The sequence below is a fragment of the Balearica regulorum genome, chromosome 13, assembly GCF_011004875.1.
Source record: "Balearica regulorum gibbericeps isolate bBalReg1 chromosome 13, bBalReg1.pri, whole genome shotgun sequence".
Classification (NCBI taxonomy): domain Eukaryota; kingdom Metazoa; phylum Chordata; class Aves; order Gruiformes; family Gruidae; genus Balearica; species Balearica regulorum.
This window is the reverse complement of record NC_046196.1, coordinates 5,719,197-5,740,446: the sequence shown is the minus strand read 5'-3', so window position 1 is coordinate 5,740,446 and position 21,250 is coordinate 5,719,197. Positions and strand designations below refer to the sequence as shown.

Sequence of the window (21,250 nt, the reverse complement as noted above, 5' to 3'; positions counted from 1 at the left end):
CCCCGGAAGTGGGGGGCCGAGCAGCTGACAGCAACATGGCGGCGGCTGCAGCCGGGCGGCGTGGCGGGAGGTTGGGGCGGCCCCCGGCGCCGGCCCCTGTGCCCGTGGGGGATCTGCCGCCCGCCGGCGAGCTGGTGCGGCCCTCGGTGACAGAGCTGTCCCAAGTGAGGACCAACATCCTGTGCACGGTGCCTGGCTGCGGCAAGGTCCTCCCCAACAGCCCGGCCCTCAACATGCACCTGAGCAAGGCCCACCCGGTCCAGGTACCGCCGCTGCCCCGACTCGGGCCCGCCGCGCGGTGAGGCGGGGCCCGGCGCCTCCCTCCTGCTCATCCCCCGTGGGGGCTGCGGCGGAGGGCGGGGCGGGGGGGCGTTCGCCCTTCACCTTGGTCCGGGGGGCTCCGTAATGGCGCGGCTCCTTGTTCCGCTCCGGGCCGAAGCCCCCGGGGCCACCGCGGCGCCCTCCCTGAGGTACGGCCTCGCCCCGCCAGAGCCTGGCGCCCCGGCCTCATCCCTGCCCTGCCCCGCTGCGAGGAGTCGCCTCGAGCCGCAGGCCGCGGGGGAGGAGGGGGGGGGGCCGCTCCTGCTGGGCTGGGGTCGGGGCCCCTCGGGGCTTGCGGCCGTGTGCGGGCCCGGGGCGTCCCGCGGGGGCGGCTGCAGAGTGGGCCGTGCTGGGGTGTACTTTGGGGGGCGTAGTAAGGCTGAGGGGAGTGAGAGGGTGTGTGTGTAATTCCAAGTGGGAATAATGAAGCGTTTCTCGTGTTCGCCTGTTTAAATCTCCCCCGTGCAGGTACCTCTGTAAATACATGAGGTCTGCGTACGGCCTGACCAGTCGTATTGAGAATTCCTCTAAAATGGCTTACAGAAAATAACGAATTTTGTACCAATGTTAAACAGAACTAAGGCAGTTAAAAGTTCTGTGGGGCTCAGTTTCTGTTACTTCGCTTCCTTATCGCTTATCTCTGCAGTCAGATATCACAGCCCTGCTTGTGAGGTGCCGTGCACACATGCTGCATTTCCTACCTGTAGCAGTTGGCAAGCAATTGCGACCCAAGCGCCGAGTGCTGTTACACTGGGGGTTTTGTTTGTTCTTTAAAAACGTCTGTAAGCCAGAACACCCTTGATGGATGCCATTTTTGGAAAGAAACCCTCGTTACCACAGTACTCCTGGGAGAACGCAGAGTGTACTGGAGGGAGGAGGAGAGCCCCAGTTCAGCAAGTGTGTACTTGAGTGTGGGCCTTTCACAAAGATGTCCGTACTGGTCTCAAAATCATAACGCTACATCTATAAGGACAAATCCTACTCCTGGAAAACTTCAAGCACAGCATTCATAGCTGCTTTCTGAAAATGCAGCCCCAGTGGGCAAACAATAAACACACATGTTTTGTGAAATGGCTAATTACAGAATTATATGTGTGTGTTACAGATGATCATTGGTGGTCAACAAAAGGAAATAGTCTCAAGGATACTTGCAATCTCCTATCTCTGTTTTATTTCATTTCCTAATATGCACTAACAGCTTGTGTGTGTGTGTTACATATTATATCTCGCATATACGTATGACTGGAGGTACAACGGAAGCTGAAGATGTTCATTCAGCTTCAGCAGGCAGTCATTTCGGTTGTGGGCTTGTACCCGGCATGTGCAGCAGCCAGCAAATTATGTAACTCATGGTCAAGTACGATGGGTGAGGACATGCTGCTTTCCCATGAAGTGCCTAGAGAGCTAGTAACTGTTGGTGCCCTATAGAGTTATAACATATTCCATGTGCCTGATTGCTAAATCTTGTGATAGCTGGGATAAATACTGGAACATGGATGAATGCAGATTTTCAGGACCATCTGACTTATTCCAAGGGCATTGTAATTGAGAGTAAAATGTTACTGAGGTTTAAGGGAGGCTGATTTGTCTGTACTATGTCTTAGAATATCTTCAGTATTATGCATGGCTTAAGAATGCGTCTTGAATGAAAGGATAAAGACAAGAAGGTAAAAAGATAGAAATCTAGGTGTGTGTTACTCTCTTTCTCCAGAAAGAGATGGACTTGTACTAATACTTTAGTATTAGTATTTCTTTTTAAGAGGCAACAAATTCCCCAGACAAAAAGAATTTAGTAGATTGTATTTGTTAGGGAAACATGAGGAATTAGTGAAGAGGCAACTTAGTAAATGAGATTAAGCTATTGGGGAGGAAGGGAAGGTAGTAGTGCTAAAGAGGAGGAAGGTTGACTTGGTTAATTTTCATTAATAAAAGTAGCACCAGTAGAATCTTCTGATATCAAAAACTGAGGTACTGACACTGCAGAGGAAAGGCATTCACATAGGAAAGCAAGATTACTCTGTAAAAACAGAGTCAAGTGCAGTAGTACAAGGTTAGAGTCTTGTGAACCAATAACAAAAAAAAAATTGATCAGTCTCAGTCCTGGTTTGTAGCAGAAATAACTGAGATGGGAAACACTTGCAAAAGCTGTTTGATCATACGCGTTTAGGGTAACGCTGTGGTGAGAAGGGCAGTTCTAAAATATGTCAGAAGGATATTCTCTGTCACTGCTGTAGGGTAGGAATCTGATTCAAATAAGCTAAAATGAACCCAGAAGAGGTGTAGAAAAGGGCTACTAAGGATGATGAATGGCAAGTGTGTCCAACAAAGGGAAATGAGAAGAGTTTGGCTTATTTGCCCTAACAAAAGAAGATATGATGAAGTGTTGATACATAAATGTTTGTTTTCTGTCTCCTTAGCTTAACTAAGCCAGCAAAAATGAGAACAGTGAGTATAAACTGGCACTGAATATATTAGGCTTGAAACTTTTTTTAATTTTTTGGCCCTTTGTTTGTATTTTTTTATGGAGAGAATGGGAAGACTTCTGTGTAGTTTAAAAATGAAGCTAGAGGAGTTTATGTAAAGGAGAGGATTCTATGATAGCAGGGAGGCTGTAGTTAGTGGCGAACTGGGAGGGGTAGCTTACCTCAAATGCAAATATTACACTACCACAACGTTTTTTATGATAAGAATAAATGCCCTTCTCTCTGTGCAATTTGATAAAGAAATGCATGATCTGCTGCTGCAAAAAATGTTTTAAATAGTTGGTTACAGTCTATTGTAGCTTATTGCTTTATATTAATCCCTTGGAGTAAGTCTTTCTGTTGCAGGAAAGCAAGATGTCACTAAGTTCACCTGGACTAAATCAGTAGCAAGGATTGTTACTTTTGATTTTCTGTGTTGTTGCCCCAAGCCCTGTCCAAATGTCAGTATTCGTTACAATAGAGATGTCTGTGTTGTGAGAAGTTAATTGAACAAATATCTGCCAATAATTGTGGTGGGTGGCTATTGTAGAAACATGGGCAGTAAAATCAAATAGACAAGGAAAGGGCTTGTGAGAACATCTGAAGTAGGTCTGACTGGCCAGGCAGGTTTTTGAGAAGATGTAGGATTAACCATTTAGAGCCAGGAGGACTTTGAGGATGTTCAAACCAAGATTGCTGTCTGGGTAGGGTTACTTACGTGTGGAGAGTATCTCTCAATTTGTCACAACACATTTGTTGTCATCTGTGCCTTGAAACTCTATATTCCAGCTCTGAAAAAAGCATCTTACTCATGTTTATATAGCTTTTAATCACTTAGTGTTACTCTGTACCTTAGTACTTATGTAGTTTTAAATAACCTGACTGTGGTTTACCTGTTAAGTGCCTGAACGTATTTCCCGTATTGCCCCGTCATTTGCTGGCTTGTGACATTAACTATAACACACTATGAATAACTTCTTAGAAATAAGTAACTCTAATTGCTGCTTACTAAACATATTGATTTTGTCTGCCGCGGGAGAGACCAAACATATTTTTGACATGAAGGTAAATCTTTTTTTTTCTCCTGAAGACTTCGAGACTGGCATCTGGTCAAAGTGTTTCTGGGTAAACTCAGGGTTAAAAGGTGTAATTGGAAGTAGTGGGGCTGGAACTAGATTTCTTTGAGTCATGTTCCTGTGCCTTTTGAGCAGTGGCTCTAGGAGGTGCAAAAATAATCACAGTAATTATTTGGCAGAGATAAACCAGGCCTGTTTATGAATGGTTTGCCCATGGGAAAAACTGCTGTACATAAAGATGCTTAGAAGGTTAAAATGTTACATGAAAACTCTCTTTTTTGAGAATTATTCCAGGTTTTCTTGATGAAATAGCAGCTAATTGTTTTGGTAGAGAGACTCTAAACTTTGCTTCTTTGAGTAAGATGTGTCATTAGAAAAATGACCTTGCAGCAATGTCGGCAAGTATCAGTGTTGTATGTGTGGAAATACAACTGAAATGTTGCTTGCAGGGATTACGTTTTACACAGAGTATCTTAGATTGAGAGATGATTTGAGGAAAACCAAAATCATTGAAGTGTCCCACTCAATCCCCCACAATACATTTCATGGTATTCCTGAAGTGCAAATGAAATAAATACTTCTAAAGTGAGGCACAAGTAGCTTGAACACAGAGTTGTTGGGTTGTGACTTAACTGCAGCTTGGTGAGAAGCAGAGGTGTGAGCAGTGAACCCTTTGTGTTCTGGCAGCTGTGGCAGGTACCTGCTGTTTGCTTTGCATGGAACATCTATTTGCTTTGTGGATTCTTTGAGTTTGATCTAACCTGTGTACACACAAAGCAGCTGGAGATCTGCCCGAAGAAGGTAGTGAGGGAGTGACTGCTGTAAGATCAACATTTTGCTGCTTACTGTGCTTGCTGTCATCATGCTGAGGAAGATCAGGTGCAGAGCTCAAACAGGGCGTGCTCCAGTAATTCTTCCCTGAATAATCATCTTGGGATGCCATCGTGGTCTGCTGTAACCGGCTCTGGGGACTTGGTTGGCCTCCTACTGAGTCTCAGGATGTGAGGAGACTCACAGCTACTCTAACCATCATCAGATTTTTAATAGTTCGCTTTCAATTTTTTGCTTAGATGCAGATGCCTGATATTTCCACTGAGACTTTCTTATAGGATATGTTGAGGGATATGTCTTGTCTGGTTTCCATGGCTGTGTCCTCAATAGGATTAGGTTCTGTGTGGTTGAACAATCCAGACAATCTCACTAGTGCGTCCTTTTAATTTGTATTTTTGAGGTCCTTTTTGAGCAAGTTATGTTGCTTGCTTTTGTTCACTGAGGCAGATCACATGGAAAGCACGGGTGTACCAGTCACTTCATGTTTGGAGGTCAGAATTAGCATACCAGTTGTTATTTTCATAGACTTAAGTGAGATTTGGTTTATGTTCTGAATTAAGTGGCAGAATGTACTTGGCATTTTTCATTGTATTACAAGTGATCTCTAAATAGTCCCAACAGAATTCCAACATCAGGGAAGTGTTGTGTTACACAGTGTGTGACTAATTTTAATGGAGTTTCAAGTAGACTGCTACTAAGAAGTAAAACCACATTGAATTGACAGTGTAGTATCTGTAGGGCAAGCTTTTTGGCTCAAATCACACAAAAGCCAGTGATAATTGGCTTGGGACAGCGAGTATCTTAGTAAAAGTAAATAGTACAGTACTGCTACTCTGTAGAGCTTGTTGTAATTTCACTTGGTAATTTTGATGGTGTATTTGCCAAGTAGCATCCACATAGGTGAAAAACTCCATGTGAACTTTCAAATCACTTAGGAAAGTGCCTTCAACTCACTGAAGTGGGTAAATGGAGTGAGGTAAAGTTGATGTGTATTCTGAATGTTGTCTTTAATATGCAAATCTGTAAAACCATCAGCTTGTCAATTGGTTCTTTTTCAGGATGGAAAACTTAATGCACCGATAAGGAAGGGTTTGAAAACTTCACAGAAATTCTACTGCTGTCCTATTGAAGGCTGCCCTAGAGGACCAAACAGGCCATTTTCCCAATTTTCTCTTGTAAAACAGGTATTCCTATTTCCTAAAGCATTCTTTTCATACTGATTCAGTCCTGACCGTCTTCGCTCCAGAGAGCGTATGCTTTTGCATTCAGATACGAGCAAAGCCTCTCAGCATATATCTCGAAGTTGGAGAATTGTATGCAAAAACTCCACATGGGCATGTGGTTAATGAATTTGCACGTTTGCATGTTGATATTAGAGGACTTGAACCAGTTGATCAGGCAGATGCCAATATGTTTTGCTAAACTAGAATGCAGCCCCTCTCCACAAATTTAAAAGATGGAGAAAGATCAGAGAGGGGTAATCACAGTAGCAACCAGTAAAGGTTTAAAATGTGGCTGATGCTTTTAAACTGCTTGGTGCTGTAAATGAAAAGGAAAAATTATGGTGTTTGCTCTGAAGTTGATCCGTTTGACTTGAGACTGTTTGCTTAGTTGTAGATCTTCAGGAGTGTGCACATGTTGCAACATATACTTACTACGCTCTTTGGCAAGATTCACTTATAGATTTATTAACATCCACAGGAAACCTTCAGTAGCATTAGGGCACATAAATGTGTATCTGTGTTTTAAGATGCACATAGCACAAGCAGATTTGCAAACTGTAAATTTTTTCTGTTGATTTCTTTAAGCTTGTAACTTATTCCTAATGAGACTTTAAAAAAAATCATTCCAGTCTCAATGCTATTTAATAACTTTAAAAAATGCAAATAAGAATGTCTCCCTTAAATATGATTATTTTTTTATCTTAGCTGAAGGCTAACGTTTACTTTTCATTGTGTATTCTAGCACTTTATGAAAATGCATGCTGAAAAGAAGCACAAATGTGATAAATGCAGTAACTCCTATGGTACAGAATGGTACTTGAAACGGCATATAGAGGTCTGTGGGAAGACTTTCCAGTGTACTTGTGGATGCCCTTATGCTAGCAGAACAGCATTACTGTCTCACATTTACAGAACTGGCCATGAAATTCCTGCAGAACACAGGTAAAAGTGAAGGAGTTAAGTAACTTGCATTCATCACTGAGTCCTCTGTCTCCCCATGTACTGGCTTTTTGTCTCCTTTCTGTTGGTTAAATTGGAAATATGCTCACAGTGTTTTAGCTGTAAAGCAGTTTGCAGTTTCTTTGTTCTGTTGCTTTCAGTAGTTCCTGTTTTGTTGAAGGCATTGATGATTGTCTAATTGGTAACATCAAGTTCCCCCCCCCCCCCCCCCCCCCCCCCATGTAAAACAAAAAAGTACTGATGACGCTGCACTGCATGGCATAACTGCTAGTGGTTCTTTTTGCATCTGCTTTTACAGTTCTGTGAGAGTAGAGATGATTTGGAAATGGTTATAGCTGGTAACTGTGGGGTGGGATGCAGTTCAGTTTCTTTTATAGTCTAGTTGTTTTTGCAAGTATTAGTGAATTTTATTTTTTAAATGCCTATATATGCATGTTTAGATTTATAGTTGCCTTAACATGTACATGTATTTCATAAAGTGTAATCTGTTTCCTGAGGCAAGCCTGTCTATCTTGGAGATAGAACTGCTGCAGAATTAAGTTTTATTTGAAGGAGTGCTAATTGTACCTTTGGTTTCCATGAGAGACCTTTACCTGTACACTAATTTTAAGAGCGCTGTCCTGTCAATGCTCAGTCTGAGTTAGCATCAAAGTAACAGATTAAACGTCTTCAAATGAGAGTGCTTAATGTACAAGGGGAAAGAAACCATCTAAATTTCCACCTCCGTTTAGAAATAGGTCTCCATAAAAGAGGTAACCTTTTTTCTTTTTTAAATGGGAGAATGAGGAATGAAATTTTATAAAACTGAAATTCATGGAGTCTTTTTATGTTTTAATCAGGGATTAGTTGTCTTCTCATATCCACTCTCATCTGTGACTTCAGTTTATATTTTCAATGCAGCGACTCAAAATAATGGAAGGCAGATGTTTTGTGCTTGAAAGGAGTATAAATTATTGATCTCATGTTCACAGGGATCCTCCTAGTAAGAAAAGGAAAATGGAAACCTCCGTACATAATCAGCAGTTGGCAGAGAAAGCAAATGAAGCATTCATCAGTACACACAATAATAATCCTGGCACTCAGGAATTGGAGTCCTCTGAAGTGAAACTAGTGGCCTCTCTTGAAGGCTCCTGCAGTTCTAACTTCACGAACCAAATGCAGCCAAAATGTACACCGAAGATGCTTTTACCGAAGCCCAGGGTGGCTTTGGTTAAACTCCCAGTGATGCAGCTTGCTCACTTGCCTATATACGTATCTGCAACAGACTCTTCTGTCAAACCTGCTGTAGTGGCTGTTGATAATCAAGGTTCAGTTGTAAGTACTGTTCATTTATTGCCTCAATCCATAGGAATTCTGATTCCAGCGCTGGAGGCAGAAACTCTGGTATTTAAAGATAGTATGCCTGTTTCAAAAGTGACAAATTCTAGGGATCATGAGCCAGTAAGTACTGGTGTACAAGTTGAGTTGGATAAGGTTGCATCAAATAACACAGGGCAAGAGCTGGGGAATGTTTGTCACAAGAATAAAATTTCTTCAATAAATGTACAGACTGACTTATCTTACATTTCACAGAACTTTGTACCAGCTGCAGCCTGGACTCCCAATTCTTCTGTATCCTCTTGCTCTCAGACAGATCTGTCGTTTGGTTCACAGGTTTCGTTACCCATCAGTGTACAAACACAGACGCTGCTGCCTGCTTCCAAACTGACTTCATCCATAGCTGCTCAGACTGATGCCTTTAGCCAGGTTTGTTTTACAACGTGTGGCGTTTCTAGAGAGACTCAAACCAGTAGGACGCAGGACTCTCTTGATGGAAGAGTGCAGATGGACCAGGCCGTCATGTCTGGTGACATCTTTGACAATGTTCATTCATCATATGTTTCTACTCACATTGAACTTCCAGAAAACAATTTAATGCCTGCAACTATAGATCAAACCTTGCTGCAAAGGAGTAATTGCAAGAGCCTGAATCAAGATACGGTGAAGTCTGAATCCCTTATCAGCTTCAATACACAGACTAATATACTTCCACCTCAAAATATGATGGATAATCAAACCCAGACAATGGACCTACTAAGTGATCTGGAGAACATCTTTTCAGGAAACATGTCTGGCCAGACACTGGATAATCGTGGCCTTTTGTCTGAGACAAGTTCTAATGCTGACACGCATCTGCCATCTGGTCCATCACAGAGCACAGGAATAGACTTTGACATTGAAGAGTTCTTTTCAGCATCCAATATCCAAACTCAGACTGAGGAGAGTGAGCTTGGTACCCTGAACTCTGAGCCAGTTTTGGAGTCACTGGACATCGAAACTCAGACTGATTTCTTATTTTCAGATAGTGCCACTCAATCGTATAGCTGCCGAGGAAATTCTAACTTCCTAGGTTTGGAGATGTTTGATACACAGACACAGACAGACTTGAATTTCTTTTTGGACAGTAATACCCATCTGCCTTTAGGAAGCATTCTGAAGCAGTCTAGTTTCTCCATGAGTACTGACTCATCTGATACAGAAACCCAGACAGAAGTATATCCTGCTACCAAAAATATGCCTACTCAGAATATTGAAGGCAAAGTCCAGCTCAGTAGCGCTGAAACACAGACTATGGATAGCTGCTTTGAGAATCTGGGGAGTTTATTCCTTACCAGCAACGAGACACAGACAGCGATGGATGACTTTCTCCTGGCTGACTTAGCCTGGAACACAATGGAGTCCCAGTTCAGTTCAGTAGAAACACAGACCTGTGAAGAGCTGTGCTCCTTGTTTCAGAGCTCTGACAAGCCCAGCCGTTGAGTACTATGTAATATAACTGTTCCTGTGGTTTGAAACTAAGTTATTGGGATGGGAGAGATGGATTGACCAAGTTATCCACTTTGCATTATTGAATGTAGTTCTTGTGATCAGTTGGCCTAAGAGACTTTTTGTGCTGAAGGTACTCTATTGATATGTAACTCTCCATAAGCTGTGTGTATAAATGGGGGTAAGGGAGGCCGTAACATGTTAATGTACATTTGAACCTTAAAAAAAATATGTGGTGCCTGTGTTTTGTCCTCAGACTTCTTTACGAAGCTGATACTGCTTTCATTTGAATGGAAGAACTTTTAAAGTTGTTCTATATATATACACCTCTCTATTCCTGGCTTACATACAGGGTTCCAACGTGCTGGACCAAAACCCTGGCCTGTCCAATTCCGATGCTTCCCTGAAATTACGGGGGAGGATTCTATTAGTGTAAGCTACTTCTCTTTACTTTTTTTAGTAGCTTGTATCTTAAGTCCGGCATGAACATAATAAGCCATAGTGTCTTCTTTTTACCTTATGCCTTCACAGCTCACTCTTCTGCATAAGTTGGTATTTTTCAAATACCTGTCCAACACACTAGGCACATAAAGAATCTTGAATTGTTGAATATATTTATTACTATAAATATGTTGAAAGCAGTACTTTTAATTTTTTTTTCCCTGAGTGGCACTGATGCCTTTTGCAAGGTAGGAAAAGAACTTGGAATACATAATTATAGGGAAAATTAGTATGTTGTCCTTTTAGCTAGTGTAATAAATGGGACTAACATTTTTAGAGTCTTCAGAAGGGATTTGCTTAAATTATTTCTGACTGCAAGATGCAAATGTTACAATGTGTGTGCCTCAAAGACTGGAATAATTTGTTTTCACTGAAATTCTCCTAGCTTTATTAAGCTATAAGTTGAGAAATGTTACAGTGGTTTATACCTCTATTACCTTAACAGAAATCTTTAGAAATGGGAAATTAAATTCTCTAAAATACTCACCTGGACTCCTGTTTTTGGACTTCCTGCTTCCAAAAACAATTGGAATCCATACAACAGAGCTGGGAAGATGGGCTCTCGGAAGCCCTTTCAGAACAGCTGTATCTCGCTTTTGCACAGTGATCTGCAGCCCTCAGTTCCTGCAGCTTTTAGAGAGTTTTTAGAGAGTATGGTCAAACAGACTGATTTTTCAGAGAAGAAACATGTGACCTCTCAGAATTTTTTTATTGTTCATCTTGCCCCTCATGCCATTGTTTGCAGTACCTTTCATTTGCATGACAGAAAATAAGCCAGTTGTGAACGTATGTTGGAATTTGGCCTTCAGTTGTTTTTCTCTCTTACTCCAATACCTGCAAAATGTAGGCCTCCATTTTTGTTTTGGATGGATTTTAGTTTCTGTTACCTTAAATGAAAGGGAAACCTCTTCATGTTAAGCTCCTGGGCCTGTAACAGACTTCACTCCTCCATTGAGAGGTGTTGGCTGCGTATTTACTAGGCAGCCCACCAGTAAATGTACGTCCAAGTCTTAGTTTTTGAAGACTCGCTATGCTTTGTGCTTCATATCCTCAGCTGAAAGGTGTGGGAGTTAAGTTACTCATCCATTGCAGCTAGCATGTTTTGTTGAAAATGAGCAATACTTTTTTTTTTGTCTCTTTAAATTGCCATGGTTAACGCACTAATATGGTAAGCGTCTCTGCTTTTACTGGAGAGAATCTCTTTAAATTAACCCTGAAACTCATATTTTCCTCCTGAAAAACTCCTGAAACCACAGCTGTGTTGCCTGTTCATTTTTCAGCATTTCTAGATGCGAGTTCAGGCAATTCCAGTCTGTGGCTGAAGAAACTGCAGAGAGGAATCTTGCAGTTGCCCCCAGGAGTACAGTAATTTTCCCTTGAGGAAAGTCTCCCCAGGTTTCACAATATCTAGAGTTCTGGTGTGAAAGGTGGGATATGTTGAAAAAAAGGAACCTTAGAGTCACAGAACCTTAGAAAGGTTTGCGTTGGGACCTTCAAAGATCATCTAGACCAACTCCCCTGTCGTAGGCAGGGACATCTTTCGCTAGATAGATTGCTCAAAGCCCCCTCAGTCTGACCTTGAACACTTCCAATGATAAGGTACTGCTTGTAACTGTTTCTTCTGAAAATATGACTGGTTCATATTTACCTGCCTGAAATTGGGAAATAAGATAAATGACAAAATCAGGTTAACTTATTCTGTTGCAGTGTTTTACTAGTAATGTTGCATCTTCATGTTTTAAAGTGGTTTTCCTTCTCCTTTCTTCCCCCCGGCTGCAATACCAGAGAACACGTTGTCATACATAAGCTTCTGTGTTTTCCATGTGCAAGTTGTCTGTACTGACACATGAAAGAGAAGCAGTTACTAGAAATCTGGTTAAGGAACACTGCATTTCCACAGCTGTAGAAAGCAGAAGCAAGACACTGTTCAGGATCTCTGAATTTAGATAAAGTCAGTCTTTTTTCTGTAAGAGAAGGAATCTGAGGTGATGAGGAGCAGAATTACAGGTGGCTTTGAATTGTAGCTTTCTGAGAGACTAGCTAGAACTTTGCAACTAACTTACAAATCAGAATGAGAATTGCCACGTTCTTAGGGTGTAAGCCAAAGCTCTTGACATCAGTGACTATCAGAAAAACACTAAGGTTTGTGTGGATGCAATCTTACAATGTAATCTTTATACATTTGTAGTACTTTGTAATTAAAAGTATTTACGAGCTTTGAGTGTTTTATTAGAATATGCAAATACCATTCTTTTCCGTCATCCTATGTGTTTAAAATAGTTTGAACCTTAATTAGGTGAATATGGTACTGCAACATGAAGTTATTTATTGAAAGTGCAGTATTAAGAAATTACTAAATACATCTGCATTTTCTTAGGGAAGTGGCTCATTCTGACCAAAATTAACTTCTTTCTTCACAAATTTGGTTCTCTGTAAATTACTCAAAGTCAGAAACAGGTTTGGATCCTATGCTGCTGGTATATGTCACTCAGTTTGGATTTATTAAGTATTTTTGTGAAAATGTAAAGTCTACAACTAAACTTCATAGTTTGCTGAATCTCATTGTAAATCTAATGAAACCGGATCTGAAATACTGTTGATGAATACTAGAAATTCATCAAAATTGCACAAGTTTTTAAATGGCTAATTTTCTGTTTTGGCCGTTGTTTTAAAAAAAAACTTCAATCAGAACTATTTCTTGGTAGTACTAAAATGATACTTATCTCCCTTTTTCTGCAGTTTTTCTCTGATTTTCAAGGCACTGTTTCTATTGTAAGTATTGGTCAGCAGTGACTTACTACTTCTCTTACTCTCTTTTGTATCCTCTACTGCCATTTGAATTGCTATACAAAAAGTAACATCAGATTCTCCATTGTCTCTTAGCACAATTTTTTATCTGGAAGTGATATTAACATTATTTGTACTTACTCTTTGCATTTCCTGCTTAATGCTGTTATGCTGTGATTGCTGGATCTTGATCTGGATGCCTGCGTAATGCTACTCTAAAATTGAATTAGTAGTTTTGTAGTTAAGCTTTTCTTTAGTATATAAAAAATCAAATGAAACTAACAAATTTGGAGCACCTGTGCTGTGAGAACATAAGCACAAAACAGCTGAAAAATGGGAGGGTCTGTCTTGTTGCCTTCCATGTTTGTTTGTCATAATGCTAAAAGTTTGTATGACAGTAGATGTGTGTTTCTTCTACTGTTGGCTTTACTTGCATCTATTTCAGCTAATACACTTGTAAATAGTTCTTTCTGCTTTGGGTAGGGAGGGAATCGTCCCCCCCCAACTCTTCATGTCTGCATAGAGAAATTAGTAGTTAAAAGTCAGAGTTTATTAACGCTACGTATTCTTAGCTATGCAAAGCTGTTTATGTCTAGAAAATTTTCACTTCCAAAGGATGTGAAATCTTACGGAAAAAAAATATATGCTTGCAGCTATAAATTAAACAGTTGTAAAACAAGCCTCTCATTGTGAGACCTCATCTGGTTTTGAACAATTCAGTGTCTGTAAGTTAATGTATGTAACTAACACTCTTTACAAATTTGTATTCCAAGGTGCACACGCAGTCATTTTTTCTGTTGAAAACAAAAGGCTGAATTTCCCGGTTAGTCATACGTATCTTGATTGTGTAGAGGCAACAGAACAAAGAAAGATAACTGCCTTCCACTGTTTTCTACCCTTATCCTGCCAGCACATGCTCACACGCTTAGTCAGATCTGCACTGATCTCTTTGTGAGGCTGGGTAGAGACGTGTGTGTCGGCAGGATTGGGATCTTAGGTGTCAGGGGTTTTTAGTAGCCTTTCAAATATAAAGTTAGTAGGACTGATACAGCACATACTGGATCAACATAGGGTGCTCAACTTGCAAAAGAATATGTGACTGAAATGACAGCTCAGAGGTGAACCAAAGGTACTTGCCTTTACCAGTAAGGTTGTACGGCTTCCTTTGCTTTAATCTATTTCTGACATGTTGGGTTTTTTTAAACATGACCTTAATGTACAATTTACTGCTCCAAATACGTTCACACCAAAATGTTAACGTTCTAGGCCTTGGAAGCTTTTTCATTCATGTTTGGTTTAAGGTGCTGCTATGCTTGTGTTCCTGCTAGGGTAGGTCTGCTGTAAACAGCCTGCCATTAATAACTTGACATGGACACTATGAGGCTAGGGTGGTTTAATGGTAGCAAGCTTCAATGCATGATGCAAACATGCATCTTCTGTTTCTTTTGTTGTTGTTTTCTAACAGCTGATGTGAATTTAAATGTGTGCTAGAAGGATTTGCTGCTTAGAGCATGACTGAATTGTCTTGTTTAAAATGCCATTGCTATGCAATGAACAGAATCAAGGAACTACATCATTCAACTCTGCATTGCCTTGCAGTCAGGTTGAGGGTATGTTTGTATTGGTGCGCGTGACTCTTCCACTTCACCGAAAACATAATCGGACAGCCTGAAACAGTGGAAATTGCTGAATGAACTGCTGGGTTGAATAACAGAAGTCCTTTACTTCTATTTGTTTTCATATACTGGCTTTACAGCAGTATCTTTGACATAACTAGCAACAGAATATAATAGATGACTTGTGATGATGTAAACTGTACAACCTTTATTTCACAACAACTAGTGGTTCACATGCATGCTTGAAGTGCTCGCATGCAGAGCTAGATTGACAGTACTTCTGTCTACAGATATTTGCAAGTGCATCTCTGATAAAGCTAGATATGAAAGATAGCCATATTTTTTTTCAGCTTACAGAATTCAACACCTGATTATGATCTAATTTAAACTTGTAATTATTTGGAATGGATGAGTAATTAACCTCATGGGTGAATCTTTCTCAAAGCATGCATGAGTTAATCTCAGTAAGGCTGAGAAATGTCCTTAAAATGTTTTACTTCTCATCACTGGTGGGGTTTTGATCTAGTGGACAAATTTAGTTTTCAAAGGATGGCCATGTTTAATTTTTGCTATTTAAGCCAGTAAATTTGCAATGAGCAGACAAAAGCAAGCATTTCTTAGACCTATTTTACAAGTGACAATCCCAAAGAAGGAATGTTGTCCTAGTAATTGTGAAACTTTTAAGTATATTAATGCATGCAGAGAAAACCTTGTGCCAAAATACTGTTTCATATTTCCCTCTGTTGGAAACAGAAGTGTTATACAAAGCTACTAGTAAGTTATTCACAAGTATTTAAACGTTTTGTTCACAAATGAAGCACTTAGTCCTGTAAATTACACATATTTTGGAATAAAGTTAACTTCAATCAATTCTTGCCTTCTGTTTTAATGGCTGCGATTTCCTGCCTACAGAGGCATGGGTGGGGTGCTCCGTGCCTTTCAGCAAGTACCACCCGCTGCTCCTTCATATCCTTTTGAAAGCCAGGTGTCTTTTGAATTGGTAGAGATTTTGTAAATTAAAACTATCTTACAACATCAGTCCTTGATCTCCAGAGGCAGCAAAAGTCTTCCTGTGTAGTCCTACTTCTTGATGAATTCTAGGAAGTTAAAACTTGCAAGAACTGTAATCAGAATGTCAAGATGCTACATTTCATCAACCTATGTCAAATCCACTCGAGAGGTTCTCTGCTCTAAGTGAACCTAAGCACAGACCTTTGTGTGGAATCTGATGCGTACAGGCAGGGCTGGGTTCTTCTGAGCAGCAGCACGCAGGCTGGCTGTGCTAGTGGTGCTCCATCCCACACCTCTCAGCAGCGCATGCAAAATTTAATTCTTAATTACCTCGTATGCACAATGGAATACCTCTACAGTTTCAGCTCGCTGACAGATGCCTGCCTTCTACAACAGACTCTCAGGACAGGAGGAGTACTTTGCATTCATCCTCTACCTTACCATCCACCTCTCCTGTAGTTTTGAAGATCTCTAGAGTTATAAGTAACATCAAGTAGAAATTCAACTGCATTATGATGATTAGATTTCAAAGTACCCTACTTAAAAAATTACAATCCTCTCTAACAGCTTATATTATTTTGCAATGTATTTTATATAACTGAGAAAATTTTTGCGACTATGAATATTAACAATAAAACCTAGAGTAGGTTGACTTGGAGTATGGATCATACTTTGTCCCTCTTCTTCCTGTACAGTTCCCATGCTTAGTAATGATCCCACCGTTTACCTGTACTATTACCTCAGCTCTAGTCACGAATGAAGCATTCTCTGATGTATAGCAGCTGCTGTTTTCAATCCCGTCATACTTGGAGGTATGTATTTGCACAAGGCAGCGTTCAGCCCTAGTGGTAGCCAAATCTGGAAGGTATTTCCAGAGGGGAGTATGTCATAAGTATCTAGAACCTAAATTCCCATTCAGAGCATTTAAAATTATGAGCCAAATGCATAGATGCTGACTTACCCTTTTAGGAGTAATAGCCCTATTCCTGTCGTAGAGATGATTCTGCTTGGTTTAGGCTGTTATTTCAGGCTTTTCATTATTCAGAACAGATTTGGCCCATGGACAAAAATAAGATACTTAGTCTGATCCTCATGAAACTTTCACAAATGGTAGGCAGTCTAAAGGCAGGAAAAACTTTTAACTCTTGATTGAGAATGGATTGAGAAGAAGATAATGGCTGTTTAGAGATCAGGGGAGCCTCATGTATTTTTGAACTATTCTCTTGTTTGCTGTTGCTGAGAATTCACTTATTTCTTCTGCTGGCAGTGAAAGCATTCCTGACTGGTTTGTGTTTAGTTCCTGAATTTCCTTCACTTAAAGCAATTGCATGCTGGAAAGCTGATTGCTTTCTGTCAAAACAAGGGAATTAGAGGCAGATTTTCTTTCTGGCTCCAGGTTTAACAGTGAGTCCTCTGGAATCAGTTCTTTGGAAATTTGGACCTAAAACAAAAGGGGGAAAACGTTGATTTAACTTTCAGGTGTTCTGTCACTGCATTTTTACATTGTTGTCAACAATTCTCTTTCTGCTTGTTTTGTTTTGGCACCTTGAATACAGGAAGCACTTCTAGCTGATCTAGCCCTTAAGTTTATTTCCTTTCCTTGAACGGGAATGGCTTTATTCTTGAGAGAATTTACACGTAAACAAGAAGTTTCTGTTTCCTGTGCTAGAAGAACCCAGTGTATTCAAGGGCACGTAACTTGATTACGTTTATGGTTGCTTAAGTGTTGTCTATTCATTTCTTTATATTCTAGGCCTTTAGTTAGCAGCTTTTCTGGTCTTCTGCTACAGCTCTTGTAGCCATAATCTGCAGATGTGGTGTGGTTCTTTGAAATATTGTCTTGTATCAGGTTGTAGTAAAATCTCTGTCTAATCTGTCCAATTTGAGAGTTTCAAAAACTTCAGCGAAAATCTTATCTGGCATAAAACACTGGAAAAACATGGAAATAAAGTTTATAGTTTTTCCTGCAACTTTAAACATATTTATTTTCTGTGGTCCTAAAGAATTTGCTACCTGTCCGCAATGGCTGCAACTTATAGTTACTATAATGAAAATGTTTGGCTATACTTACGGTTAATTGGTAATGCAGTTCATTTTTCTGTTTTCTCACTGAAGCAGCAGTATTTTCAGTTTTTGAGTGGGAAAGACTGTCTTCTCTCCTAGACTATAGAAAATGTTACTAGTTTCACAGATACATACATGTTTGAGTTTTCTGTTTAGTGGAAAATGGGACTGAAACAAGTATATATGGATTTACTTATCTTGGGGCTATTTGTGAAGGATGCTTCTTTTGTAAAGCTTACATTTTATATCCAAATATGAAAAACAGGATTAGAAAATGTATTACTATGGGGGAAGGGTACGAAGAAGGGAAGAAAATAGTATGTTAGAGGGTGGCTCTGTTCTGTCAGAATGATGCTGCACTTGGGTAACTCTAGCACCATATGAATAGCAGTTTAGGCAAGGTACGGCAACAAAAAAAAAAAGGCATTTCCTGGAAATTAACAATCAAGATAGAGCTTGACTCCAGATAGTCATTGGCTGAGATTTTCAGATATCCAGAGTATTGAAAGAGTTAAAAGATGCATATAGATAATCATATCAGCTATAATGACCTATTTCTTTACTAGATTTCTATAACTTTTTAATAGGTTCTTTATAACTTTCCCTCTTGACTTGCAACAAAATACCAAGCAGGAACAAAAAATGACTGGCATTTCAGATTGAGAAGTTTAACTTTTCTTCTTCAGGAAGAGTGAAGGAATGCAGAAGACAGTAATCCTATCAGCAGCCTTGTGTTGTTTCTGGCGTAGGTGTGTATTTTGTTCACCGTTCAGTAGGTGGCACTCCTCTCTCCAATACAGACATGCTGTCACTTGAAAAATCAAATTTGCTGCCAGAAAAATGTTGGCCCTGTTCTAACCTCCAGTGTGACAACTCTTATACTCTGCACCTCAAGCTGGTATGATGCTCTACTTAAAGATATGCTGCTTAAAGAATTGTAACATGCATTCTATATAAATTAGTGTTCTAAAAGATTTCCAGATTTTCTGAAGCAATTCCCAGGACAATTTGTATTAGGAGACAAAGCAGACTGCTTGGAGCTGTTGTTTAACACTAGCCCTCAGCTCCTGCGTTCTTCTCTAGAGGTCACTTCATTGAATACTGGGTGAAGAGATAAAACCATGTCATCCTTCCATTCTTTTTAAAAGAATAAACACATAATTATTTAGATGCATAGAACACATATGACCTATTTTCCTGAAACTATGCCTCCAGAAAGTGATAATTCTTTAGTTCTGATGTTGAGATACCTGAAGATGAACACCAATTGATGCCAGAAAACTACTGAAAACTACATTTATGCACATTCATTAGTAAATATTTTTATTAGTAAAGAAATAAAGTCATTTAATTCCTCCATCTGTTTTACAGTGGCAACCATATGCTATTGGAAGCCTCGCACTGGTATTATCTTTCCCTATTCCAAATTTTTATCACAGCATCAAAAGAGGGGAAGGGTAAGTTGTAATGAATCTCTGTCCTGAATGCTGAATTGAACTGCAGTTACCTATGTATCTATGGAAAGACTGCTGTTTTACTTTGGGTTTTGCTTAACACAAAAGCAAAAGAGAACTTGATCTGAAAGTCCTTCATTTAGTATGAGATGAAACAAGAAAAAGTGAATACCAGAATGCACAGAATACTGTATGAAACAGAAACAAGCAAATAACACATTAACAGGATTTAAAAAATGAATCTACTTGCAACGAGTAAAAAAATAATTGTAAATAACTGTCAGTCCCACCACTGTCTGCTTTCCGGGTCATTTCCATTTCTTTTAGGTGCTACATTAGCAAGGAATGTATGCAAATGTTTGTCTGTGAAGCTCAACAGGATTTAGTACAGGATTTTTAACTTAATATTAAATGCCTTGCAGAGTAGACATGGATTTAAGAATGTTCCTAAAGTTAGGCATTGCTTCAGTTTGCAGCAGCATCAAATACCTAATTACCTAGACTACCATAGTCTTTCAGAGTGAATCTGAATGAAAAGGTTGCACTTCATCCCCAGAATAAGCTATTTAAGGCTCTAGTGAATCTATCTTATGGTCAGGAAGAAACTAAACCTACGTGAAAGTAATTGGTACTCATCAGCTTATAATACTATTAATAGCATCTACAAAAACTACAAATATCCACATTGCTCACAAGGATTTTTTTTTTTTCTCACAGTCTAACAAGCTGGGAAAAAAGCATGAAATTACAATATAGAAGTGTTAGGTCAGTCTAGATGGCACTGCAGCTCCTGCAACGTGGTTGACTGTTAAGGAGAAAGTAGTCCAGAAAGCAGTCGAACCTCCTGCATTTCTGATTTGTTTCCTTCCTTGACCTCAACATACCTGTTCCTGACATTATCAGTTAAAGAGCCGTGGATGTCATCATATTTTGTATAGTGGTTTTGGTTTGTATGTGGAATTTGCATACAGGCATGACAGCTGTTCTTTTTAAAAGCAACAGGATTAGAAATAGTTGCAATATTTTTGTCTGATGTAAAAGCACAGTGCCAGTCTAACTGCTCAGGATCTTCTTGCAGGAAGAAGAAATTCATGAATTTCTGTTTTTTTCCCCTCGCTTTATCATTCATGATGTCCACTCCTTTTTCACCCTTCTGCTCTGTCGCTTTAGCATCATGACTATAGGAAACAATCTCAGCTGAAAAACTACTGAGGATCTCTGAGAGGTAATGGCTTTTGTATTCTTTCAAGAAGGGTCTGAAGTATCCTTAGGAATGGCATCTTTCACAAGTGGAAGTACTTGTGAAGACCTAAAGTCAAAGATTCAGAGCCATTTGCATCAAGCACATTAATCTCTTTATGCCTTACAGCTTCTGGATTTTTCACATATTCCAGGTTCCGCATAAAATATTCTTTTTATTGGCGGGTTCATTTCACCTTGGGATGTTTGAACAGTGTAACTTGTTATGTATTTCCATTTTATGCTATATGTTGTAGGGCAACAGTCAGGTGTACTAGAATGGGCTGAAATATCTTCTGAAGCTGTGTCAGCTGTGGCATCTACACTTAACTAGCCTTCTGATTTTGATTGATTTCTTGTGGTCTTGGCTTCTTGACTTCTACTGTTGTAAATAGATTGCATTATGTCTAAGCAAAACTGGCAATTGTTGGGGGTTTCATTTGCCTTGTATTTCTTGGCCTGTTTTTGCAGCTGAAAGTAGGCAAGTGGATCAGTTTTAGCCCAGCCTTGCACCCAGTAATAGAGAAAGATGTTAAATCTAAGACAAGCCAGAGTGTTGTAAGAAGAAAAAACGCAGAAGGAATAGTGTTAGCTAATGTAACTGAATACTCGTGCTACTCGAGGTTTTTTTCTGAGTACAAAATAACAAGGAACTGCAGTTCCTCGCTGGTCCTTTTTTTTTTGTAACATTGCATAGTGAAAGACCTGCTGAACTGAAATAGGGAACGGAGGCGTTTCGCAGTTTCTCCCCGGGGCTTTTCAGTTCTATGCTGAGACAGAACAGATTCATCTAACTTCTGATGCCGTCATTTGTGACAGGTAAACCCTGCTCTCTCCTTCAGCATCTCAGAGAACGCTTTTCTTCACCACGGGTGTAAAAGTGACTATGAAAAAGAAATC

At 39.9% G+C, this 21,250-nt stretch overlaps 1 protein-coding gene and 1 long non-coding RNA gene across 3 annotated transcripts; one reads left to right on the top strand and one right to left on the bottom strand.

Annotated features, from left to right (window-relative positions):
* The first annotated feature begins 10 nt into the window (after positions 1-10).
* On the top strand, positions 11-9,919 carry ATMIN (ATM interactor). Of its 2 annotated transcripts, XM_075765966.1 has the most exons (5): positions 11-263; positions 5,749-5,874; positions 6,656-6,855; positions 7,845-8,187; positions 8,527-9,919. In XM_075765966.1, exons 1-5 carry the CDS (start codon positions 36-38, stop codon positions 9,670-9,672), a joined length of 2,043 nt encoding a protein of 680 aa, XP_075622081.1. In that variant the 5' UTR covers positions 11-35; the 3' UTR covers positions 9,673-9,919. The 2 variants fall into 2 exon arrangements, with proteins under 2 accessions (XP_075622081.1, XP_075622079.1); XM_075765964.1 differs by having other exon boundaries at positions 7,845-9,919.
* Positions 9,920-13,132: 3,213 nt separating this feature from the next.
* LOC142603761 (uncharacterized) lies at positions 13,133-17,727 on the bottom strand. The gene is made up of 2 exons (XR_012837648.1): positions 17,665-17,727; positions 13,133-17,034 (listed from the first exon to the last, which is right to left on the bottom strand). It is a non-coding gene; the product is annotated as an uncharacterized LOC142603761 (long non-coding RNA).
* Between the last annotated feature and the right edge of the window lie 3,523 nt (positions 17,728-21,250).

Coding starts and splice junctions, on each gene's coding strand:
- ATMIN (XM_075765964.1), top strand. CDS start 36: ATGGCGGCGGCTGCAGCCGGGCGGCGTGGCGGGAGGTTGGGGCGGCCC. Junction 264..5,748: donor GCAAGGCCCACCCGGTCCAG/GTACCGCCGCTG, acceptor GTTCTTTTTCAG/GATGGAAAACTTAATGCACC. Junction 6,856..7,844: donor GAAATTCCTGCAGAACACAG/GTAAAAGTGAAG, acceptor TCATGTTCACAG/GGATCCTCCTAGTAAGAAAA.